The 19,463-nt window shown below is 47.2% G+C and overlaps 1 protein-coding gene across 1 annotated transcript in view; it reads right to left on the reverse strand.

Moving 5' to 3' along the window:
• The window catches only part of LOC138565942 (zinc finger protein 345-like), a 122,393-nt gene that overhangs the window by 43,171 nt on the left and 59,759 nt on the right, over positions 1-19,463 (reverse strand). The window contains exons 3-5 of the mRNA XM_069643048.1: positions 10,767-10,856; positions 6,978-7,061; positions 1,480-1,572 (exon numbers count right to left, since the gene is read on the reverse strand). Coding sequence (XP_069499149.1) covers positions 1,480-1,572; positions 6,978-7,061; positions 10,767-10,856 — 267 coding nt within the window. The remainder of the gene's footprint in view (positions 1-1,479; positions 1,573-6,977; positions 7,062-10,766; positions 10,857-19,463) is intronic.

Raw genomic sequence — 19,463 nt, forward strand, 5'->3', positions numbered from 1 at the left:
GGCTGGTCAGCCTGGTCTCTAGATTGCTGGTGCTAGACTATGGGGTGGTAATATTCCCTGATTGTTAGTGATGGGGTCCGGGCTGGCAGTGTCTCCGGGTTTTTACTGTTTAGCTTTGGGCTGGTACTATCTGTGGGTTAGGGCTCTGGTTTGGCAGTTTTCCTAGTTGTTAGCAACAGATTCCCAGGTAGCACTGCCCCCTCCTTGGCAGTGTTCGGCTTGAGATGGATGTTTCTGGATGCTTGCTGTTAGAGCTGGTCCCTAGGCTGTGCAGGACTCTCAGCTGTCAGTTGCAGCTAGTTATTTGTGCTGGTCTCTAGAGAGTTATTGGATGCTTGTTAGTGGTGGTCTACAGGCTGTCAACGGAGGCTTCCTGTTAGTGCTGGGCTTTAGACTATCAGTTAATCATTGGTGTCTGTTTATCAAAGAAACGAGCTGGGGGTAGATCTCCGTCTTCGGCTGGGGCCTCCCTCTGGAACAGCGCCCTGCCACTCTAAAACTTGAGGAGAACCATCTTTCTTCCTGCACTTATCAGACCTACCCTGTCTGCTGCCTTAAACGTAGCACTTGCAAATTGCTGGCTGCACTACCACTGTTTGTTGCCTTTATTATTTATTTATTGTTATTTATCTGTTTCTCCTCTGCTTCGCACTTTCCACTTCTCCCCCCTTCCATGCACTTTTCCCCTCACACTTGCGCGTTCTTAATGTCACTGGGCCTAGTAAGATCGCTGTTTTATTCTCCTCTGTTCCCCTCCCTTGCCTTGTCACGCTCTGAAACACTTGTGTACGAGCGCGATAGAAATAAAATATCAATGCCTGCCCCCTGGACTCCCAGCAACAATTGCAAACTGTTTGGCTATTTACCCATTTTTTGTTAAAAGTATGCTCTACAATGCAACATTTTAACCTATTATTTAAAAAACAATTCACAGGGGGAAACCCCCCCCGAACCTCTCCTTAATGCCCCTCCACTTAAAAAAGATTCACCAGCCGCCACTGGCCCTCAGACTGTGTTGGGAACGGGATGGGGGAACCGAGGGACTATGGTGGGAGCACAATGGGCGGGAACCATGGGATAGTGATGGGAGCAGAGTGGGGAGAGCCCTGGGTGTGTGATGGGGTGTGGAGAGACCAGCGACTGGGTAGGAGTGGGATGAGGGAGCCCAGCGACTTTGATGGGAGCAGGTGACGGCGCACAATATATACTGTCCATTTGGCATTTCTGGGGGGTCCCGACCTGCCCAAATTTTGCTCAGGGGGGCCCTGGCCAAAAAAGTTTGAAGACCACTGCTCTAAACTGTCAGTAAGTGCTTGTTTTCAGTGCTGCCCTCTGAGCTTGGCATGTTTCCTGGGTGTTATCGGTTCTTGACACCAATCTGGCACCACATATTGAAAATTCCTATATGATACTGGACTGTCATTGTCCAAAGGTTTTATAGGAACGTTATTGATTATGTTGTAAATAAATAGATCTTACCCAAGTCGGAGTATTCCATATGAATTCTCTCTTCATCGCTGAGGGATGTCTCGTCACCTCCAGGTGGTGTGCCAACCTCATATTTGATAATTCCTGTACAGAAAACAAAGAATAAAATACATGTTTTCACATACATAAAGGGTGTATGTTTTACACAATGATTTTGAGAAACACCGGAGACAGACTGGCACATAAAAAGGAGAGAAAAGAGCTGTCAAGATGTAGCATGAGGCAATCTAAAAAAAAGGGTGAAACATTAAAAGGTGTAAAACACCAGAGAAGAAAATCATAACAATGTTTTCACTCAGCCCACTCAGCCCACAAAGACCCCAGACACGCCATCAGGTACAAAACTGGATTAATCAAAATCGCCTCCTCAGGATCTAAACTGAACACAAAAAGTTAGAACAGTCTGTCCACTGCTTCAAGTGATTACTTCTACAGTTTACAAGATGCAAGACATCCCTCGGCCCCATCACTCACAGCCTCTGCGGCTGATCTCCTTGTGGATGTGCATTATGAACACCTCTGATCCTTCCGACAGATTCTAAAGACATTGTTGGGTCTCAGCCAAAAGCCACAGACAACACCTGGAGTATTTCTTCCATTTTGATAAACAAAAAGAAAATTGCCAAGGCTATATATAGTCACACTCCCCTCTTTTCTTGATTCATTTTGTAGCCAGTATCATACAGACTGTTTTATTTTTCATAAAAACTCTGTTTAATTGCTTGGATACTAGCCAATCTTGTATACATCTCTCTTTACTTGGAACACATTTCTAGACAATACATTTATACACATTCATTTGGGCAGACACAGAAAGGCCGTCAACACAGTGGTTTATTCAGTAAACATAAAACAAAATCTTGTTTTAGACACAAAATCTGGACACTGTTGAGTGACAGTGTCTTTCTCTAATACATTTCCTTAGATATACAGGGCCTGTCCTAGTTCAAGCAGTGCTGATGGTTGCTGGAATGGAAAGTCGACACAGTGTTTCGGCCGTCTCGTCACCAACTGTGGTGTAGTAGTTAAGCGGCCTTCATCAGGACGATGACATGATTTTAGATAACACAAACATATGTGTATTGTGTCTTATTTAGTGGAGGCCTGTCCAGCAAAAGTTCAGAGTGGGAACACACAATACGTCATCAATCTTTTGGAATCAGGTAGCCACAAATTCAGGTAGTCGTGGACATCCAGAGTGCGCGTCTCAGGAATGGAGGTAACAATAGTTCATACCGTGCTGCGGAAACATTCAGCAGATACCGGTTGACCGGCACAGAGGTGGTTGAAAAGCTTGAAATGAAGCACTGATAATACGCAACCAGACCTTGGGAAGCTCACAATTCCATCTTCATCTTGGAAGTCTGGATGTTTTGAATACTTCCAAATTGTGCATCTTTGAACAAGCACCTTTCTGACTTGAAATCCTAGGTACATGACGGAGGGCAAAGCAAAGTGGAATTTCGCTGGATTAGCTTACGGCAACTAACTATAAATGTCTTATGCGGTCAGTCTAAATCTGACTATTATAATTGTTTTTGTTAATCGGTTATTTAATGAGAACAGACCAAGCTTCTGGAAGCAACTGAGTCTTTTACAATCATAGGGGGAACAACATGGTGGAGGAATAAGAAAAACAAGTGTACTGGAAAATAACAGGTGAAGGGGAGGGCAGGGATCTACAAGCACCAGGGGAGGGAACATTGGGGAGCAGACCACCCAGTCTCAGGTAGGGTGGCGAGTGGAATGTGTATGGACCTAGGTGTTAGGGAGGAGCCATTCCTTGAAGAGGAAGGTCTTGAGGCTCATCCACAACTGTAGAAGCGAGGTGGCGAGTCTGATGTTGATGGGGAGGAGGTTCCCGAATCTTGGAGCATGGATAGAGAAGACCTGTCTACTGGTACTTTCCTTCCTGCACCGGCGTAGTTCAAGTTTGCACAAGTTCCTACTTCTGGAGGATAGCAGGCATCCGGAGATGCTGAGCACGTAGATAATGCAGCATGAATTGAAGATGATATGGCTTGCATCGTGAACCTGTGCAGTTCAATGAGGATTGGGGTGATTTGGTAGAATTTGCAGAGTCCTTTGATGGGTCATGCTGCAGCATGCAGGTCACATCTCAGGGGTGCCATGGTAGTCGCTGAAAGGCATTTGAAAAGCGCATTTCAAACCTCCAAGTGGGAGAGGACCAAGGCTTGGAAAGCGGATCTGAAGTTGTTTTCCGGGATGGCATGCTTGGTTTTTCCGAAAGAGAGAAAGTTGATACAAAGCCATGTGTGGCTCGTCCCTCCCCCGTCTCGTCCCTCAGTGGAGGGGAGGGAGGTAATGGATGCTAAGGAGGTGGGGGATGAGCTCTCCTCTTCTTGTGTAGGGGTTCTGCTGACGGCCCAGGTTCTGCAGAGCCTCCCGCCGGCGACAGGGGCATCCTTGTCCGAATCTCTGAGCAGAGGGTGTGCAAAGCCTGAAGAATGTCCACCGAAATGTCTGCCGGAGGCGGCGGTGGCTGCTGCGGTGGCTGCAGCAGAGGGGACGGCGGCAGTGGCATGATGTCCGGATCCTGACCGCCTGGCTCCTCCTCGTTGCTCTCCACATATGCCTCGTCGGGGTCCCTCCCGGAGGACCTGGCCTTGACAAACTTTTCATCCACAGAGGTCTTAAGAACAGCAAGCTCCTCCTGGGAGGAGATGTCTGTGCCTTGCAGGACTACCATGCCCCACCCCTCCTTCTCGATCAGGGAGACGGTTTCGGGGAGATGACCGGCATCGTCTTCACCAGTGTCTTCTCTACGGGCAGAAAAGATGATTCCCACCTGGCCGGCAGGGAAACTCTCGCTCTGGAGGCCGTTGCCTGTGAACCTGCATCAACGGCCTTCGCCAGGGATGCCACCACTCCAATGGAGGTTTCGCCGGGTGAACCTGGGCCTTCACGACCTTGGTCACGCTTGGGGCCTTCGCCGTGGGGGGAGGGTCAGCATCACGTTCCCTTTTGGCCTTCTCCGTCGGAGCTGACTGGGATTTCTCCAGAAGTTTACCCGGGTGCTCCGACTCTTCTTCGCCGAGCCGGACCGATGGTTCGTGGTCAAAGGTGCAGGAGATGCTGCGCCCGCCCTGGCCACAGAGGAGCCCGCCCCAATGGCGCTCCCGGTGCCCGCAGACTTGCGGTGCTTTGCCTTCTGTTGGGCCCCCGTCGCCGGACCTTAAAGTTCTTAGAAGACCACTCAGATTTCTTCTTTTGGCTGGGTGACCGGGACTTACCCGACTGGAGCCACTTGGAAAGCCGCTCACGACGGTCCTTCATGGTGAGGGGAACCATATCCATGCAGAACGCACAGGCCTCCTCCATGTGCGTCTGGTCGGTATGCAGGCAGTAGAGGCACAGGGAGTGCCCATCGTGTAGGAAAATGCTCCGTAGGCCGTATCCAGGGCAAATCCTGAACAGAGGCGTTGAGTCTCCTCTATCTTCAGCCATGTCCAAGCGGCGTAGGCCTCCAGGAATTTTATGGAATCCTTCAAGAAGGGAACTCAATGAAAAATCGCCCTTGAGGGTCGTAGAACGGTCCGAAAGGGTCCCTGTTAGTCAGATGATGGATCAATGGAGCTTGAGGCTCAATTGACCGAAAAAATTAGAGCAAAGTCTAAGAAAAAATGCAAACGCAGTAAAAGCTCGAGAGCTATAGCACGAGGATTCCCAACACTTGAACGTGCGGTAAAAATATGAAGATGGCTGCCAAAGGAGGAGCTTAGGTACAGGGCAGTCATTGGTTGGGGGCAGTATGACCCATAGACCAGTGATTGGTTGTTAGGAGAAAGACAGTTCAGAAGGGAAACCGGAACTGATTTTTTCTTTACTATGGATTCCCAGCCTGACGACGGGGAGTATTCATGAGCATGTGAATCCATGGCAGACCCCATGCTGGAGAAAAGGTGAGGCTTTTTGGCATGGAAGACAGAGTCGACCACTGGACGAAAGAATCCGAAGAAGAACTTGAAGAGGATGCCTGCTGCCACTCCTGGACCGTTGGTTTGCCCGGTGAAGCCCTGCCGCTGTGCTGAAACTCCAGATTTGTATCGACAGAGAAGCCCATGCAAGGACGACTTCTCCCTTTGAGTTAGAGGGACCAATCAACTCCAATGTAAGCCACCTGGACATCCTCTCAAAGCTGGTCGAGTATCCACTGCATTCGCTGCTGGAACCGGATAGCCAGGGAGAGGAACACCAGTTCATGTGCATTGCTTTTAAGTTGGCCAAGAGCTCCAGGAAGATCCTCTAGACTCCCAGGAAGCAGGACCGACCAAGCCCGAGCCCCTCAACAGAGTGTGGGACCCCAGATGCAAGGAAAGCCCATCTCGACAGCCAGGAACCGCAGTGTTGCTATTTGTGGTAGACACGAGGAGCAGAAACACCGAACAGCCACTTGTTTGAAGTTTTCCGGTTGCAAGCGGTGACCGTTGCATTACAGTGCAGAAGTCCCCAGAAGTCCTCCCTCTTGTCCCCATGACTGAGGCCCAGGAACAGCGAGATCTGCAGAGCTGCACAGGAACAGAAGTCATCTGCTGCACTTTTTCTTCAACTTAAAGGTACTGTAAGACTAAGAGAACTTACCTCTTGTTGAGTAGCCACTTGTCCTCGTTGGAGACTTGATTGGTTGCATGTGCAGAGTTGCTTGTAGCTTCTTTACTTCACAAGCCTAATCAGCTTGTGGCCCTACTTTGATTTCTTCTATTCTACAAAGAGTTTTTAAACATTGGAAAAGACTTTCTACTTACCTGCAAGAAGTGCTTCAGTTCACCTTGACTTTTGCTAACATAACATTGGCTGGCCTAGGCTCCCTGAATGACTCTTCTCTCTTCTGCTTATGTGTTTTGCCTTCCTTCCAGGAAAGGGTTAACTGACTTTGCATTGGGGGGGGGGGGTTGTATTGAAAGTACTTACCTACTTAAGAATAACTGTGTGAATACTTGTTTTATTCTGAACTCTCTTCTCTTTAACACCACTCCCAAGAATATTCTAAATGCAACAGTGATATATTAATGTCCAGAGTGCCCTAGCTACTGAAGCCACCTGCGGGCGTCGGTAGTGCCTGTGTGGCATCCCCAATGGGTATTTGCTGATTTAGAAAACTAAGAGTGTGTATTTTTAGAGTATACTTGTGTGTTGTTTGTTGTGGTTTGTTCTCTTCTGAAGGCTTATTCTAACTGACTGATAAATAAATTAATAATTAGTTCATCAAGAAACTTTGTGTGTAAGTGTTTATTTGAATAAATGTCATTGTGAATCTCTGTGTAACTCCGCTACAGCTTACATTGACCCCTCTTGAGATAAGCTTTTCTGCTCCACACGCTACCAACCTGTGTAGAGCAGACTTATCCCAAAGGTTGGGTTTCTATTGCCAGGAGGTCAGGGTTGCTGTAGTGCACCCAAAGAGTACTGCATACAATCTTGCCTAACAATGATTACAGGATATTTTGTGCAAAAACATTCTTCCTCACCCAGGTCAAAGTCATCCTCATTTCCTCTTTCTTCATTGCTAATAGACATTGCAGTACCATCAGCACCCACACGTTTCATGTTTCCTGAATAAATACAGAAAGAAGTATATGAGACATTTTGTACAAATCAATGTAGAATGTCTATGTTTTATACAACTCTTTTTTAGAAACACTGTTGCCTGGCTGGCACATATTGCACAGTGAAGGAGCGTTCGCATTGAGGAGTCTTAACCAAACACCCTTAAAATGACACTTTGTAGTTCCAATAAAAGGAATCGCTCGATTACGTCATGTACCAATTGACAACTCATATCGCTCAACTTTATCCCTAAAGTTAACTATGTGCTGTACTCTTTCTTTCTTATCCCCATGTGCAGTAGGGCCCTTGGAAGCCTCACAAGACTCAGAGCGCACCTGGAAGCAACTCTCCCGGGCTGATCATAGAACACATCAGGGAACTGGTTCAACAGATCTTCGTGATGATCAGGGGTTAGTTCAGCAGAAATGAGGTGAGATTATTTGTCAGCATCGGTCATTAATGTGGCCATCGTTAATAAGGTGTTTTCAGCAGCAGCTACTCTACACTCTTTGAATAAGTTAATGTGATATATTTTATTTTTTTTGTCTTCGATCCAGCTGTGAGACCACAAAATTACATGGACCTTTCTTTTCTAGGATTTCGTATTGTACAAACCACTGGTGGTCCGAAGCGGGTAACATAATTAACCCTATTTCTCCCCTACCAACACATGGCAACCCCTGTACCCCTAACCCCATCCCCTTTTGTCTTTAGGCACTTGGATACACTTCCTGCTGTATAGGTGCCATACAAAGGTTAAAAAAAAATTAAAATTAAATAAAAATAAATGTTGGCCTGTGCTAGGAAAGACTTTCTTTTTGGAACTTTCCCACCATAGTTTCCTATGGACCCCCATTCTTTTTTCTATTTTTGATCCTGTCCTGACTTTGTGAAGGGAGGTGAAGGCTTCCCTTTCACTTCCCCTGCCTGTTGCTCATTGTTATGGTGAAACTGACCAGTCATTCAGACTATCAGTGCTGGCAAACAGTTTCCATTTTGCATTCTTGTATTTTTACATTTACACACATCTTACAATGCATTGCAAGAAGGATACTTTTGTATCACTGTAGGGTTTTACATTAGGCTTTTGGTTACTTTTACATGTGCCCAAAGACAAGCTTCTGGCAGCAGTTACATTTTGGCTGTTTTTGCATCCTTTTTGGTGTGCACATTCGTGTTTACCGCCTATGACTACTAAATGTGGCTAGCACCCCAAAATGGCAGCGCCATGAGATTTTCTCTTGTTGGAGTTTGGCCTTCTTCCTGCCTTCTCAGGCCAGGAAAGGCCTTATAAGGTCATGCATTTGCCTGGGAATGCTGCCGCTCTCGCGGGCTATTCAGCCTTTGTGTCTGCATGTGACCCAGGAGGGGGGCTGGGACTGTCTAGTCCCAGTCCACATCCTTGGTGCCAGAAAGTCTGCTTCTGGGGCAGATGTGAAACCCGTAGTTGTCCCTGGTGCAGAGCCTTGCCATTGATGGGCTGGAACTTGCTTTCAGCAAGGAATTTACATAAAAGAATGGCCTCTGCAGTTAGGAGGAAGAGCAGACCATTGATAACCCAGCATCCTTTGCAGTGTCCGGCCCGGTGAAGCCCAGCTCCTCTGCCTGATCTTCGAAGACCCTGAGCTCAGCTTCAGTCCTCGGAACCTAGATGCCTTTTTGAGGATCCAGCCCTTTAGAGTCTTCGGAAGTGTGCCTGGACTGCTTGCTGGACTGACCAGGTCCCTCATGGGTTACCTGCCAGAAGCGTTGCCGTTCCGTGCCACAAGTCACCTTCTCCCCGAATTCCAGTTTACTATCTTCAAGGGACCCTGTGCTGGAGCAGCTCTTGGGACCACGACTGGAAGGATGCCTTCCACTAGGAGGTCTAAAATCCAAAGGGAATGATAATTCTTTATTTGTAAAGCGCATATACATAGGTGAAGTGCTTCAAAGCGCTTCACAGCGGGAGGGGAACAAGGGAATACAGTCGTCATTCCCTATGGGGGCTCAAATGGGAATGGGGAAGGGCCCTGGTGAATGGGGAATTACCGGTCCCTCCGACCTCGGAATAGACCGGTAATTACTCCATTCACCAGGCTGGAGTTTGGACGAGTTCGGGGGCAGCCATGCCACAAATAGCGGCGTGGTTACCTCCGAACTCGGAATGAGGCCCCATGTCTTAAAATCGCTGCAAAAATGCTGTGGTTTTTTGCGCCACAATCATGTAAAGGATGCGGGGTACACCCCCACAACCCTCGGACCCATTATACCATTTAAGGTGAGCGGGGGACACCCCCGCAACCCCCACCCCCCCTTAAATGGTATAACGGGGTACACTTTTACCGGGTCAAACCACAGCATTTTTGGCGCATTTTATTTTACCAGCGACATTTTTGCCGCAATTTTATTACCAGATACAGCATTTGTTTCCCGTTAGGGATTGCATCTTGCATTTGCACCCAACCATAAGAATCATCAAACCTGCAACTCCTGTGCACCTCTCACCAGAACAAAGGGCAAACAGGGAGCCCCCAGATGATGGAAATTCTGAGTTAGGGGGATAAGTAAGGATCAGTGTGCTGTCAGCCCCTGCCCTCCATAGAAGAACACTGGGAACAAATTCCTTTGCCTCCTGTCTCTCCTCCATTCACCTTTGCTCGTCGGACCTGGATTGAGTATCCTGTCCCTGGGTTAGCCTTGCGTCGGGATGAAAGGAATGAAATGTCTTATTCTTGGGAAAATTGTTCTAGAACTTTGAAATAGTTGAACTAGTCATCAACACAAGCTCATCACAGCCTTCGTACATAGAATTCATACCAATGAGAACATTATGTTGGACCTTGTGACCTTTGGGCTCAATGCCCCATTCATCTTAGGGTTTGGACTTCTAAAGTTAGGACATTGTGCTTGCGACGGGTTCCCATCCTACCTCTGCATCTGCATTACTTAGCTGCATTGTTTGGTTCAGTTATTTGATGCAGCATAAGAAGTGAACATACTGGTGATTGCATGTATTTGAATCATAGAGTGTTGTATGATAGTACTACGTACTAGCTTCGTTTTCTAATGGCCTAAATTACATACATGTATTTTTATAACTGACTGTCTACATTGAGTGATTGTGTGCCACTCTGAGTGGACTCATTGAGGGCCCCTGACCCCACTCAAACTCTCCAGGGGCTAAGCCTCGACTGTCCATCCACCCACCGTTATTGGGTTGTGGCTAACCTCTCAGAGATCCCTGTTCACTTTAACTCGGGTGGCCTCTTAAAATCTGTCAACTAGGCCAGATTCTAGAAATCCATATGAACAGGCTGAGAGCTTGCAATGTCACATGGATGTTAGTATTGGGTTCTATGCTTGCAGTGTGTTCAAAATGTCAGTGCATGGCTCCGGGCTAGAAGTGTCTTTAGGTTGTTAGAGTTTGGCTACGGGATAGCAGTGTCTTTGGGATGAAGATTTGGAATCTCAACTGTCTGCATTTGGTTGTGTTTTGTTTTCGGCTGGCTATATCCCCCATTGGTCAGTGTTGTGCTCTGGTTGTTACTGGTGCTCTCTCTACAGTCTGTTTTACTGTTTTGGGTACTAAGCTGTCAGTGTCTTTTGTTAGGATAGGGCATAGGTCTGGCAACGCCTCCTGCTAATTTGCATCAAGCTCTGGGAACCATCAGGATGTTATTAGGCATAGTTAAGATTATGTTGTAAAAAGCAAAACATTTCTTCCTCACCCAAGTCAGAATCTTCTACATTTTCTCTCTCTTCATCACAAATGGGCGTCACACATCGTGGTGGTGTGCAAACTTCATATTTGACCATTCCTGTACAGGGACAGATGAAAAAGAGAACAAAGTTTGTGTGTGTTAACACAACTATTTTGTGAATTTTTAAACCATCTATTGCAAGTGTGGAACATCTTGGGGAAAGTTAATGGTTGGTAGAAAAGGAATTAAAGAGGTTGAACCAACTGTTAAAATGGGCGACTTTGGTCCCCTTATATGGAATCCCTAAATTCCATTTAGATAAATTAAAAAGGTAAGGAATTGAAAAGGGGGCTAAAACTAACACCAAAGTTAAAATTCTTTCCTAAAGAGTGTGATGCAAGATTGAGCAATGGCTCCTTGCTGCACCACTATCCTCCCGTCAGACCTCAAAGAGACTACCTTCATGCATTGTGCAAAAAGAACTCCCTAGTGACAAGTAGTCAGCGCTCGTCATATTTGGAGAACAAAATCAAACTCAAAATATGAAAGATGCATCAATGTTTCCGATAATTAAATCAGTTTATGTTACAAGCAAGTTGCACAGTGGCTATATGTGTTTCTTGCTTCCCTCACGGCAATGACATCCTACACTCAATAGTACAATAGTACAAAATATTTACAAAATGACAAATACAGTTTGCATTCATGACACGCTTAAATTTCATATAAATATTTAGTTCAAATCCTAGGTCATGTTGTAGTCAATTAAGTTGTGTATCTGTCTTTCCTTGTGCGATTACTCAAGGTACTCACGTTTTATAGGATATCCCATTAGAACAATGCTAGACGGTGTTACTATTTCAAGAGTGAATGCTGCTGCGGATTCCTTCGTGGTAGGGTCTTGAGTGTATTGAAGTTTCAATGCTAAAATGATCACAGCTGGGAGGTGTTCAGTTCTTCCTCGGATACCCTCCTGGCAGGCAGGACATTTCCTTCTAGTGCCTGTTTCCCTGAAGAAGGACATGTTGGAACTGTGCAACTGGTTGTTAGGGAGGATTCTCTGTTTAGGCTGAATTTCCTAACCTAGTGAGTCCCCAGCAGCTTTGCTGGATTTCTGGAGTTTGTTTTTTCTCCTGCCAAGAGTGAGACTATTTTTCTCCCACTCCTGGACATGATTTATGGTGTTCCTTTGACTGCTAATGTGTTCTATGGGCTATAGGGTCCTTTACTCCATAAGGTCTCATGTGTTTTTACTATGTGTGTTACACAGCACCCTACGTGCAGTGACACAGGGGTGTCATAGTGACACCCCACCATAGACTCCATACCCTGGGACTGACTACTGTCTCCCAGGGCAGGTAAAGTCACCATTGGCTTTACCAGTCCCAAATTATGAACAGAAACCAGTACAAACCATCATATTGTGGACGTACTGGTCGGGGCAATTCAATTGCCCCGGGGTCTGTTAGTCGAGGGGGCACGTCTCCGTCCCCCCTGATCAAGTTTTGGCTGGTGGCAGTGGATACTACTTTTTATATTCGACCGCGAATATATCCCTATGGGATTTTCCCATTGTTCGAGGCTACCAACTTTAATTATTTAATTCTCATAGCCTCGAACATACCGCCGGTTTATTTATTTAATATTAATTCGCCGGTTGGTATTTTTTGCCAGGACTCGATTCTAAAATGGCGTTTGTGCTCTCTTCTGTGACTCCAACCCAAGTCGAGCCCTTTGTTCCACTTTTGGCGGGCTTCTCCACAGAAGCCTCCAAAAGTGGTGCCACTCTGTCTGGGTACCACTGGGGGTTTGGGACGGGGTTTAGGCACCCTGGACTGAGTTACCTTGGTGACTCAAGTTGCACTCTGGTGTGATTGGCCCAAGTGGTGAGTCGGCCGGCTCACCACTTAGCATGTTTGATTGACAGCTAGGCTGAGTGAATGGGGGTGTGCTGCATAAAAGCAGGGCTTTGGGGACTGGAACTTCAGAAGTCGCCAGAGGACCCGAGAATCCGACGAGGGAGAAGCTGAGCTGACCTGCTACGACGACACCACCGGTGGAGCCCTGCGGAACCGACTCACCACTTCCCGACAACAGAGAAGATCTCCCTGCTGGAGAGTCTTCTTCCCCTGACTGGTGGGCACAACCAGTTTACCTTCTTTTCCCCGCATCCCAGGACATCTTGTGGTCGAATTGCCCGTGCCACGCACCCCAGCAACCGGATAGCCACTTACCACTGGACCGCGAACAAAAAGGACCGCTCCTTTTAACTGAGAACTCCGCGGCTGGTTTCTTCCCTGGCAGTGCAACGGACTCCTGTCTTCCTCCCCGACGAGATCCTCTCTTCCTCCGGACGAAGCACCGACTTGCTGCCAGGAACAACTGCCCCCGCTGGAGTATTCCCACCACTTTAAAGTACTGTGTCCGCCAGGCCTCCCTTTCTAAAGATTGCTATAAGGTAATAATAATCCCTTAACCTTCTGGACTGGGCTGGCTGCCTTGACCATCTAACTGGTCCCTTTCTTTTGGTCCAACTCTTTCTGAACCTTTTCGAGACTTTTGTGCACTTTTCAACTGTGTGACCTTGGACACATTTCGTTCTGATCCTCTTAAAGTGGATCTGGCTTTCTGAACTCTAACTTCACGGTTTGACTCTGCCTTCCTCTCTTGCTGTGTTCTTGTGAAAGTGTTGGGATCTGTTTCAATTTATACTCTGCCTTTCTCTCCGTTTTAAAACGAATTATTAGAGTGCCATCTGCGTTAAGCGCTCACCGCTGTCTGAAAATAAGTGGGGCTTTACTTAAGACTTGTCTAATATTCTTTTAAGGGAGTGTATATCTTTTAGTGACCGTGTTTTTGAACTGCTTAATATTAGTGCCTGTGTGTTTTATTAGATGTGATTTTAAATAAATAATTATATCTCTTTTACACCAAGCTCTGGTCAGTGTTTGCTTGTTCTACTGTGTTCCTTTTGACCTATTCTGAATACTCTGTATACTGCCTAACTCTTCTTGAGGGAAGTCTGACTGCTCAGCCACAGCTACCAAGTGAATCTGTGTGGTAAACACTGCTACCAAGTGGGTTTACTGCCAAACACCTGTAGTCTTAAATCTTTTGCAGTGGTCCCAGAGGGAACTGCACAGGTTTCTGCCTAACACTGGTTTACGAAATAGATTGATTAATGCATCATCCAAAACCTTCAGGAAGCTCTCCACATTTTGAGATTAAGGTGTTTTCCAGCTGACATCATTATCCTTGTCCTGGTAGATGTTGGGAATCAGCTCAGTCATTGGCAAGGCTTTGGGGAGGGGCCAGGTAGCAGCTGACTCCTCTGAGCCCACACTTATGTACAGATGTGCCACTATGTCGGCCACACAGCCTAGTTCAAACTGATGTCAATTTTCAATTGCAAGCTGGCACTGTGAATTTCTGACATCCATTTCAGTTTTCAAACACACACGACATACGTAGACCTCGAAAAGAGAGTTTGTGTCCAATTAATGTTTGCAACATGCAATGCAAGACACGCACGTCTATGTGCCTGCTAGGCCCATCACAGACATCACCCAGAATCCTTATCAAGCAGACAGGAAAGCAAGACATACACCATTTTGCAACACTTTGCATTTGTGCCAGTAAAAGACTAGGGGCCTCATTACGACCCTGGCGGTAAGGGGTTTACGCCAGCGTTAGCTGCGCCGACCCCTTACCGCCAATTACGAGGTCCCCTAGCGCCATGGTGCTTTTAACACCTGCTTTTAGCAGGTGTTAAAATCCATGGCGCTAAGGGACCATGGAGTTAATTACGCCACCGTAATTTACGGTGGCGTAATTAACGCCTTCCCCACTCCCATTATGCCCTATGGGGCAAAAATGGGAATGGGGAAGGGTAAATGGGGATTGGGGACTTACCGCCCCGCCAAGGTCGGAATGGGGCGGTACGTCCGCCAACCACCATGGCGTAAACGTAGTTTACGCCTTGGTGTTAAAGTGACGGCCCAGGCGGTAACTTACCGCCTGGGTTGTAATGAGGCCCTAGGGGCCTCATTCCGAGGCTGGCACTATCCATGGAGTAAATAGCACCATGGTAAGCAACCATGGAGCTATTTACTCCATGGAAATCCGGCATGGTGAATGGAGTAATTACCGGTCCATTCCAAGGTTGGAGGGACCGGTAATTCCCCATTCACCATACCGGTTCCCCATCCCCATTCCTGCCCCCATAGGGCTCAATGGGAATGGGGAAGGAGTAAATTACGGCACCGTAAATTACGGTGCCGTAATTTACTCCAAGGTCCCTTTGCGGGTTGGATTTTTAACGCCTGCTAAAAGCAGGCGTTAAATGCCAACCCGCAAAAGGGAACTCGGAATATGGTGGTAAGTGTTAACGGTCACCGTTGCCATTAACGGTGACCGTTAACCCTTACCGCCAGCCTCGGAATGAGGCCGTAGGCCTCTAGGAACTCATTCAGCAAGTCAGACAGAAATGAGGCCTGCTTCTGGCAATGCTGGAGAGTTGGACACGGGCGGCGGCGGGCAAAACATGACTTGCTGTAACTCAGCTGTGAGATAGAGTTTGGTGCAAGGTTATGTCAGGTCAAATAATTCAGGGGAATAATTCATCTGCTTCAATGAAAGTCTGGCAGCAAAAAGCAACAACAATCAAGGCTCTTAATGTATTGCAGGTCCAGGCGAATGGCACCTAGGCAGTAGATTGAGATGGGCATGGGACACCGGCAATCATGCCACCACTTCCGGAAGGGGGTCAGGCTTCTTTATTCAATCTCTTGCCACCATTTCCTCTAACAAAGGACGTCCGGTGACCCGGGGCATCACACGTGATAAAATAATGTTTCACCTACAACAAACTTTGCATAGCCTCTTAATTTAGCAGTGACATGTCGCTGATCTCTCTTGGGATATCTAGGGAGTGATCGCTGACTCTCCGATGTAGTCTGTATATGGAGGCATCCTCTTGCCCTCCCTTTCCATTACATTATGGCCTCTGGCATTGGCTACTCTTGTTCACTGTTGATGGATATTGGTACTTGAACTCTCACCCTCATCATTGTCCTTCCAGATTGTCGTATTCTTCTAAAACAGCTGCAACTGCAGGCGATGCACATGCCTGCCCATGGGTCCTTCCTTTCTAGTCGCGTTCCAAGCGGTGGCCTCAAAGGGGAAGTACCTCAAAGGGCTGGACACCTTGCTCACAGGAGCACCTGGCCACCCAACAATTATCATGGGCATGTCTCAAGGTCCTCAGCGCTGAAACTCTCCTTTTGATTACATATTGGCTGTCTCCTGGGTAAATATGGACCTATTGAGGAAGTCTCCTACCTCCTGGCCCTGAAACGGTGAACTGCTGTCTGACCTTATCATTGAGGAACGCCATGTGTGGCAAAGATGTCTTCAAGCATATGTATTACCACTTGTTCAGAAGAGAGATGCCTAGCATTTCAGTGCTGAAATGCCCTTGTTGGTGAAACAAAGGCCAATATGCAAATAGATATGTCTCCTCTGTGAAGGGTGCAGTAAGCTAAAATGGGGTTGTAGACCAAGCTGAATAGAAGAAATTCCACAGAACTGGGTATTTGACCCATGTTCCTTCTCAGTAGAGGGGCTCCCACACTCCTTTTCAATTATGTATTACCACCTCTGCAGCTGTAAACAATAGGAAATTCCCCTCTGGATATCGTGAAAATGTGTCAACCACCCCTAGCGCAGTTTGTCTGCATTCTTTACCTCAGACAATGAAGTTAATTTAGCAATAAGACCTGAGCCGGCTGGCCGGATCGGGTGGTAATGGCCGGGGACCAAGTTACGATGGGCCCCAGTGGCGTTACCGTTAGGGAGAATTCTAATTTAGAATGTATTGTGTCCTCCCACATATTCCTCATCTTATGATATTCGTATCTCACCAGCTTCGCTGCTTCGGAAAAGAATTCTCGGCTGAGGGCGCCGTGTACAAGGTCGTAGCGTCGATGTCCTTCGACAGGCTCTGTACCGCATCAACGTCTCCATCAGTATAAGTAGCTCGTGCCGTGCCTGTTGGCTTCAGTTCCGTTTTTCCGATTGTTTCACTCTCGTGTTAACGGCGCGCTTCGAATTTTCTTCAAGAAAATGTTGTCTTCTTCTACCCCTTCTACTCCCAAGACGGGGTTCAGAAAATGTGTCGACTGTGGCTCTAAAATGTCAATCACTGACTCCCACTGCATTTGTCTTTGGTGCCTGGGTTCAGACCATCGGACTGGGGACTGTGGCTCCTGTCAGTCGATGACAGAGAAAGCTCTTCGTGAGAGAAAAGGTAAACTGGCGGTGAGGTGGGAAGCTTCCAAGGCCTCTTCGAAGACGTCTTCAAAGGCCTCTTCAAAACATAAAAAATCAGTTGAATCGAGAGATTAGGATCGGCACAAGCATTCCAAGAGTTCCCGATCACGTAGTAGATCGAGGCGTTCTTCATCTTCTTCCTGAAAGAAGATGAAGAGGAGACACAGATCTCTTTCCTCTTTGTCTGACACATCTACCGAATTGGTAAGATGTCTGACTAGGTCGGATTCCCCAAGAAAATGGGAAGAATTCAAAAAGCAAATGATGGTCTTTGAGAATGTGGCCCGACCCCCTCAAAGAAACTTTGAAAAAGCCAGACCCCGGTCGCTCCCTTGGACGACGCAGGAGAGTCAGAAACTACTAAGGCTAAGTCCAGTAGTAAGGAGGAAACTCGACAATCTCGACCCGACGTTAAATTGTCGAAGGCTTCTCGAGATTCAAGTGGTTCCCCAGTAATGGCAAAGAAACATAAATCGTCAAAGCACTTGACGAGTTAATCGACGCCATTGACGCCGACTACCTCGACACCGAAGCAGAAAGAGAAATTGGCTACTTTATCGAAGTCGTCATCGACGATTTCGAAGAATCCTTCAATTCCCTCGAGACAAATTCCTGAACAGAAAAAAAGGTATACACCTTTACCTAAATCTGATTTTTTTAAGTCTATGGGTCTCATTATGAGTTTGGCGGTTGCCGTGCCCTTAACAAGGGCACGGCTACCGCCAAACTCGCTTCCGGCACCCGCGAATGGGACATTACCAGCCCATTACGAGTTGAATGGGCCGGGAATTGCCCATTCGCGGGTGCCAGTATGGCCGGGCTCTCGTTCCCCATTCTGCCCCATAGGGGTGCATGGTTGCACCGGTACCGTTTATAATGATGGTGGTGCAATCAGGAGTTCTGCTTGCGGGTGCCGCTCTGCACACCTGGTCTGACCAGGTGTGCAGAGCGGCACCCGCAAGCAGAACTCGTAATGTAGCAGTATGGTAATAACAGCGCCGATAGCACTACCGGCGCTGTTGTTGCCTTACCGCCACATTGGTAATGAGGCCCTATGTCCTCGATATATGAGGAAGAAAGTGTCTCAGAAGAAGGAATATCTTCTTTTGGAGTCAAGTTTGGTACTAGAGATGTGCCAGAGGAATTGATTGACCCCGAGTCAAGATTGAGAGACCTGTGTGATACCCTTCACTCTACCAGTGGCATTGATACGTCACCTGAGTTAGAGTTTCAAAAACCTGATCCTGAGAAACATGCAGATTCTGGGTACAGGAACTTGATGAACAGAGTTGTTGAATATATGGGTTAGGGTAGGTCTTTACCAACCTTTGAACCGGATGATATGATTGACATCCTGGACCAGGGCCCCCAAAAAGACCCAGTTCTTCCCTTTCATAGGGCTCTCCAAAGAATAGTGGTTACAAATTGGGAAGACTCCTGAGTCTGTTGCAGCAGTCAATAAAGACCTTCCAAAAAAGTATAGACCATCAGGCAATGACCCTGATTTTCTGAGTAAGCATCCTACACCAGAAAGTCTAGTGTTAAAAGCTGCTACTTCCACAAGACTGTCAGCTTATCCATCTATGCCCCCAGATAGAGAGGATAAAAAGGTGGACGCTTGGGCCGGCAAGGTATTTTCCTCAGGCAGTATGGCCCTTAAATCAGCAAATGTTACCTGTACCTTGTGGGATTGTGTAACGGCAGCGGCTGATCATATTCCAGAAGGCGGAGAAAGGGAAGGCTTCTGAATAATGTGAAAGATGGGAAGGAGGCAATGGGGGAATGTCTCCAATCTGTATTGAATACTGTTGACAGCATCAGCAGATCCAGGGCTGCGAGCACAGTACTGCACAGATTTGCGTGGTTGAGGAAGTCTGGGTTTGCCCCAGATGTGCAGGCCAGCCTACTCAACATGCCTTTCGACAGCTTGAGGCTGTTCGGCAGTAAAGCTGATGAGAGCTTAGAAAAACTGCAGACCTCCAAGGAGGCAACTAAGTCACTTAGCACATCTATGTGACAGCCTCAAAAACCTTATTCAGGCTCATCTTCCTGGATAGGTTGTTCTTTTCGATACTACTCCTCTTTTGGTAGAGGAAGAGGAAAGGCCGCACAGAAAGGTAGAAGAAATGTTCCTCGTAGTGGACAAGGAAGAGGTGCGAAATCAGCCTCAGCAGCAGCATCTTTGCCCTCAGCCGCTCCTGCAGCCCCCTCCAAATCTCTCTGAGGCCTTAGCACACAAGACCCCGATGGGAGGCAGAATCTCTCAGCATCTGAATGAATGGCGGGGCAACACTTCAGATGCTTGGGCACTGGAAACAGTAGCTAAAGGTTACTGCCTTCCCTTCCTAAAAAGGCCTCAGGATCATCCACCGGGAGCCAACTCTGTCAAAATTC

The sequence above is a fragment of the Ambystoma mexicanum genome, chromosome 1p (assembly GCF_040938575.1).
Source record: "Ambystoma mexicanum isolate Mex_15411 chromosome 1p, UKY_AmexF1_1, whole genome shotgun sequence".
NCBI lineage: Eukaryota > Metazoa > Chordata > Amphibia > Caudata > Ambystomatidae > Ambystoma > Ambystoma mexicanum.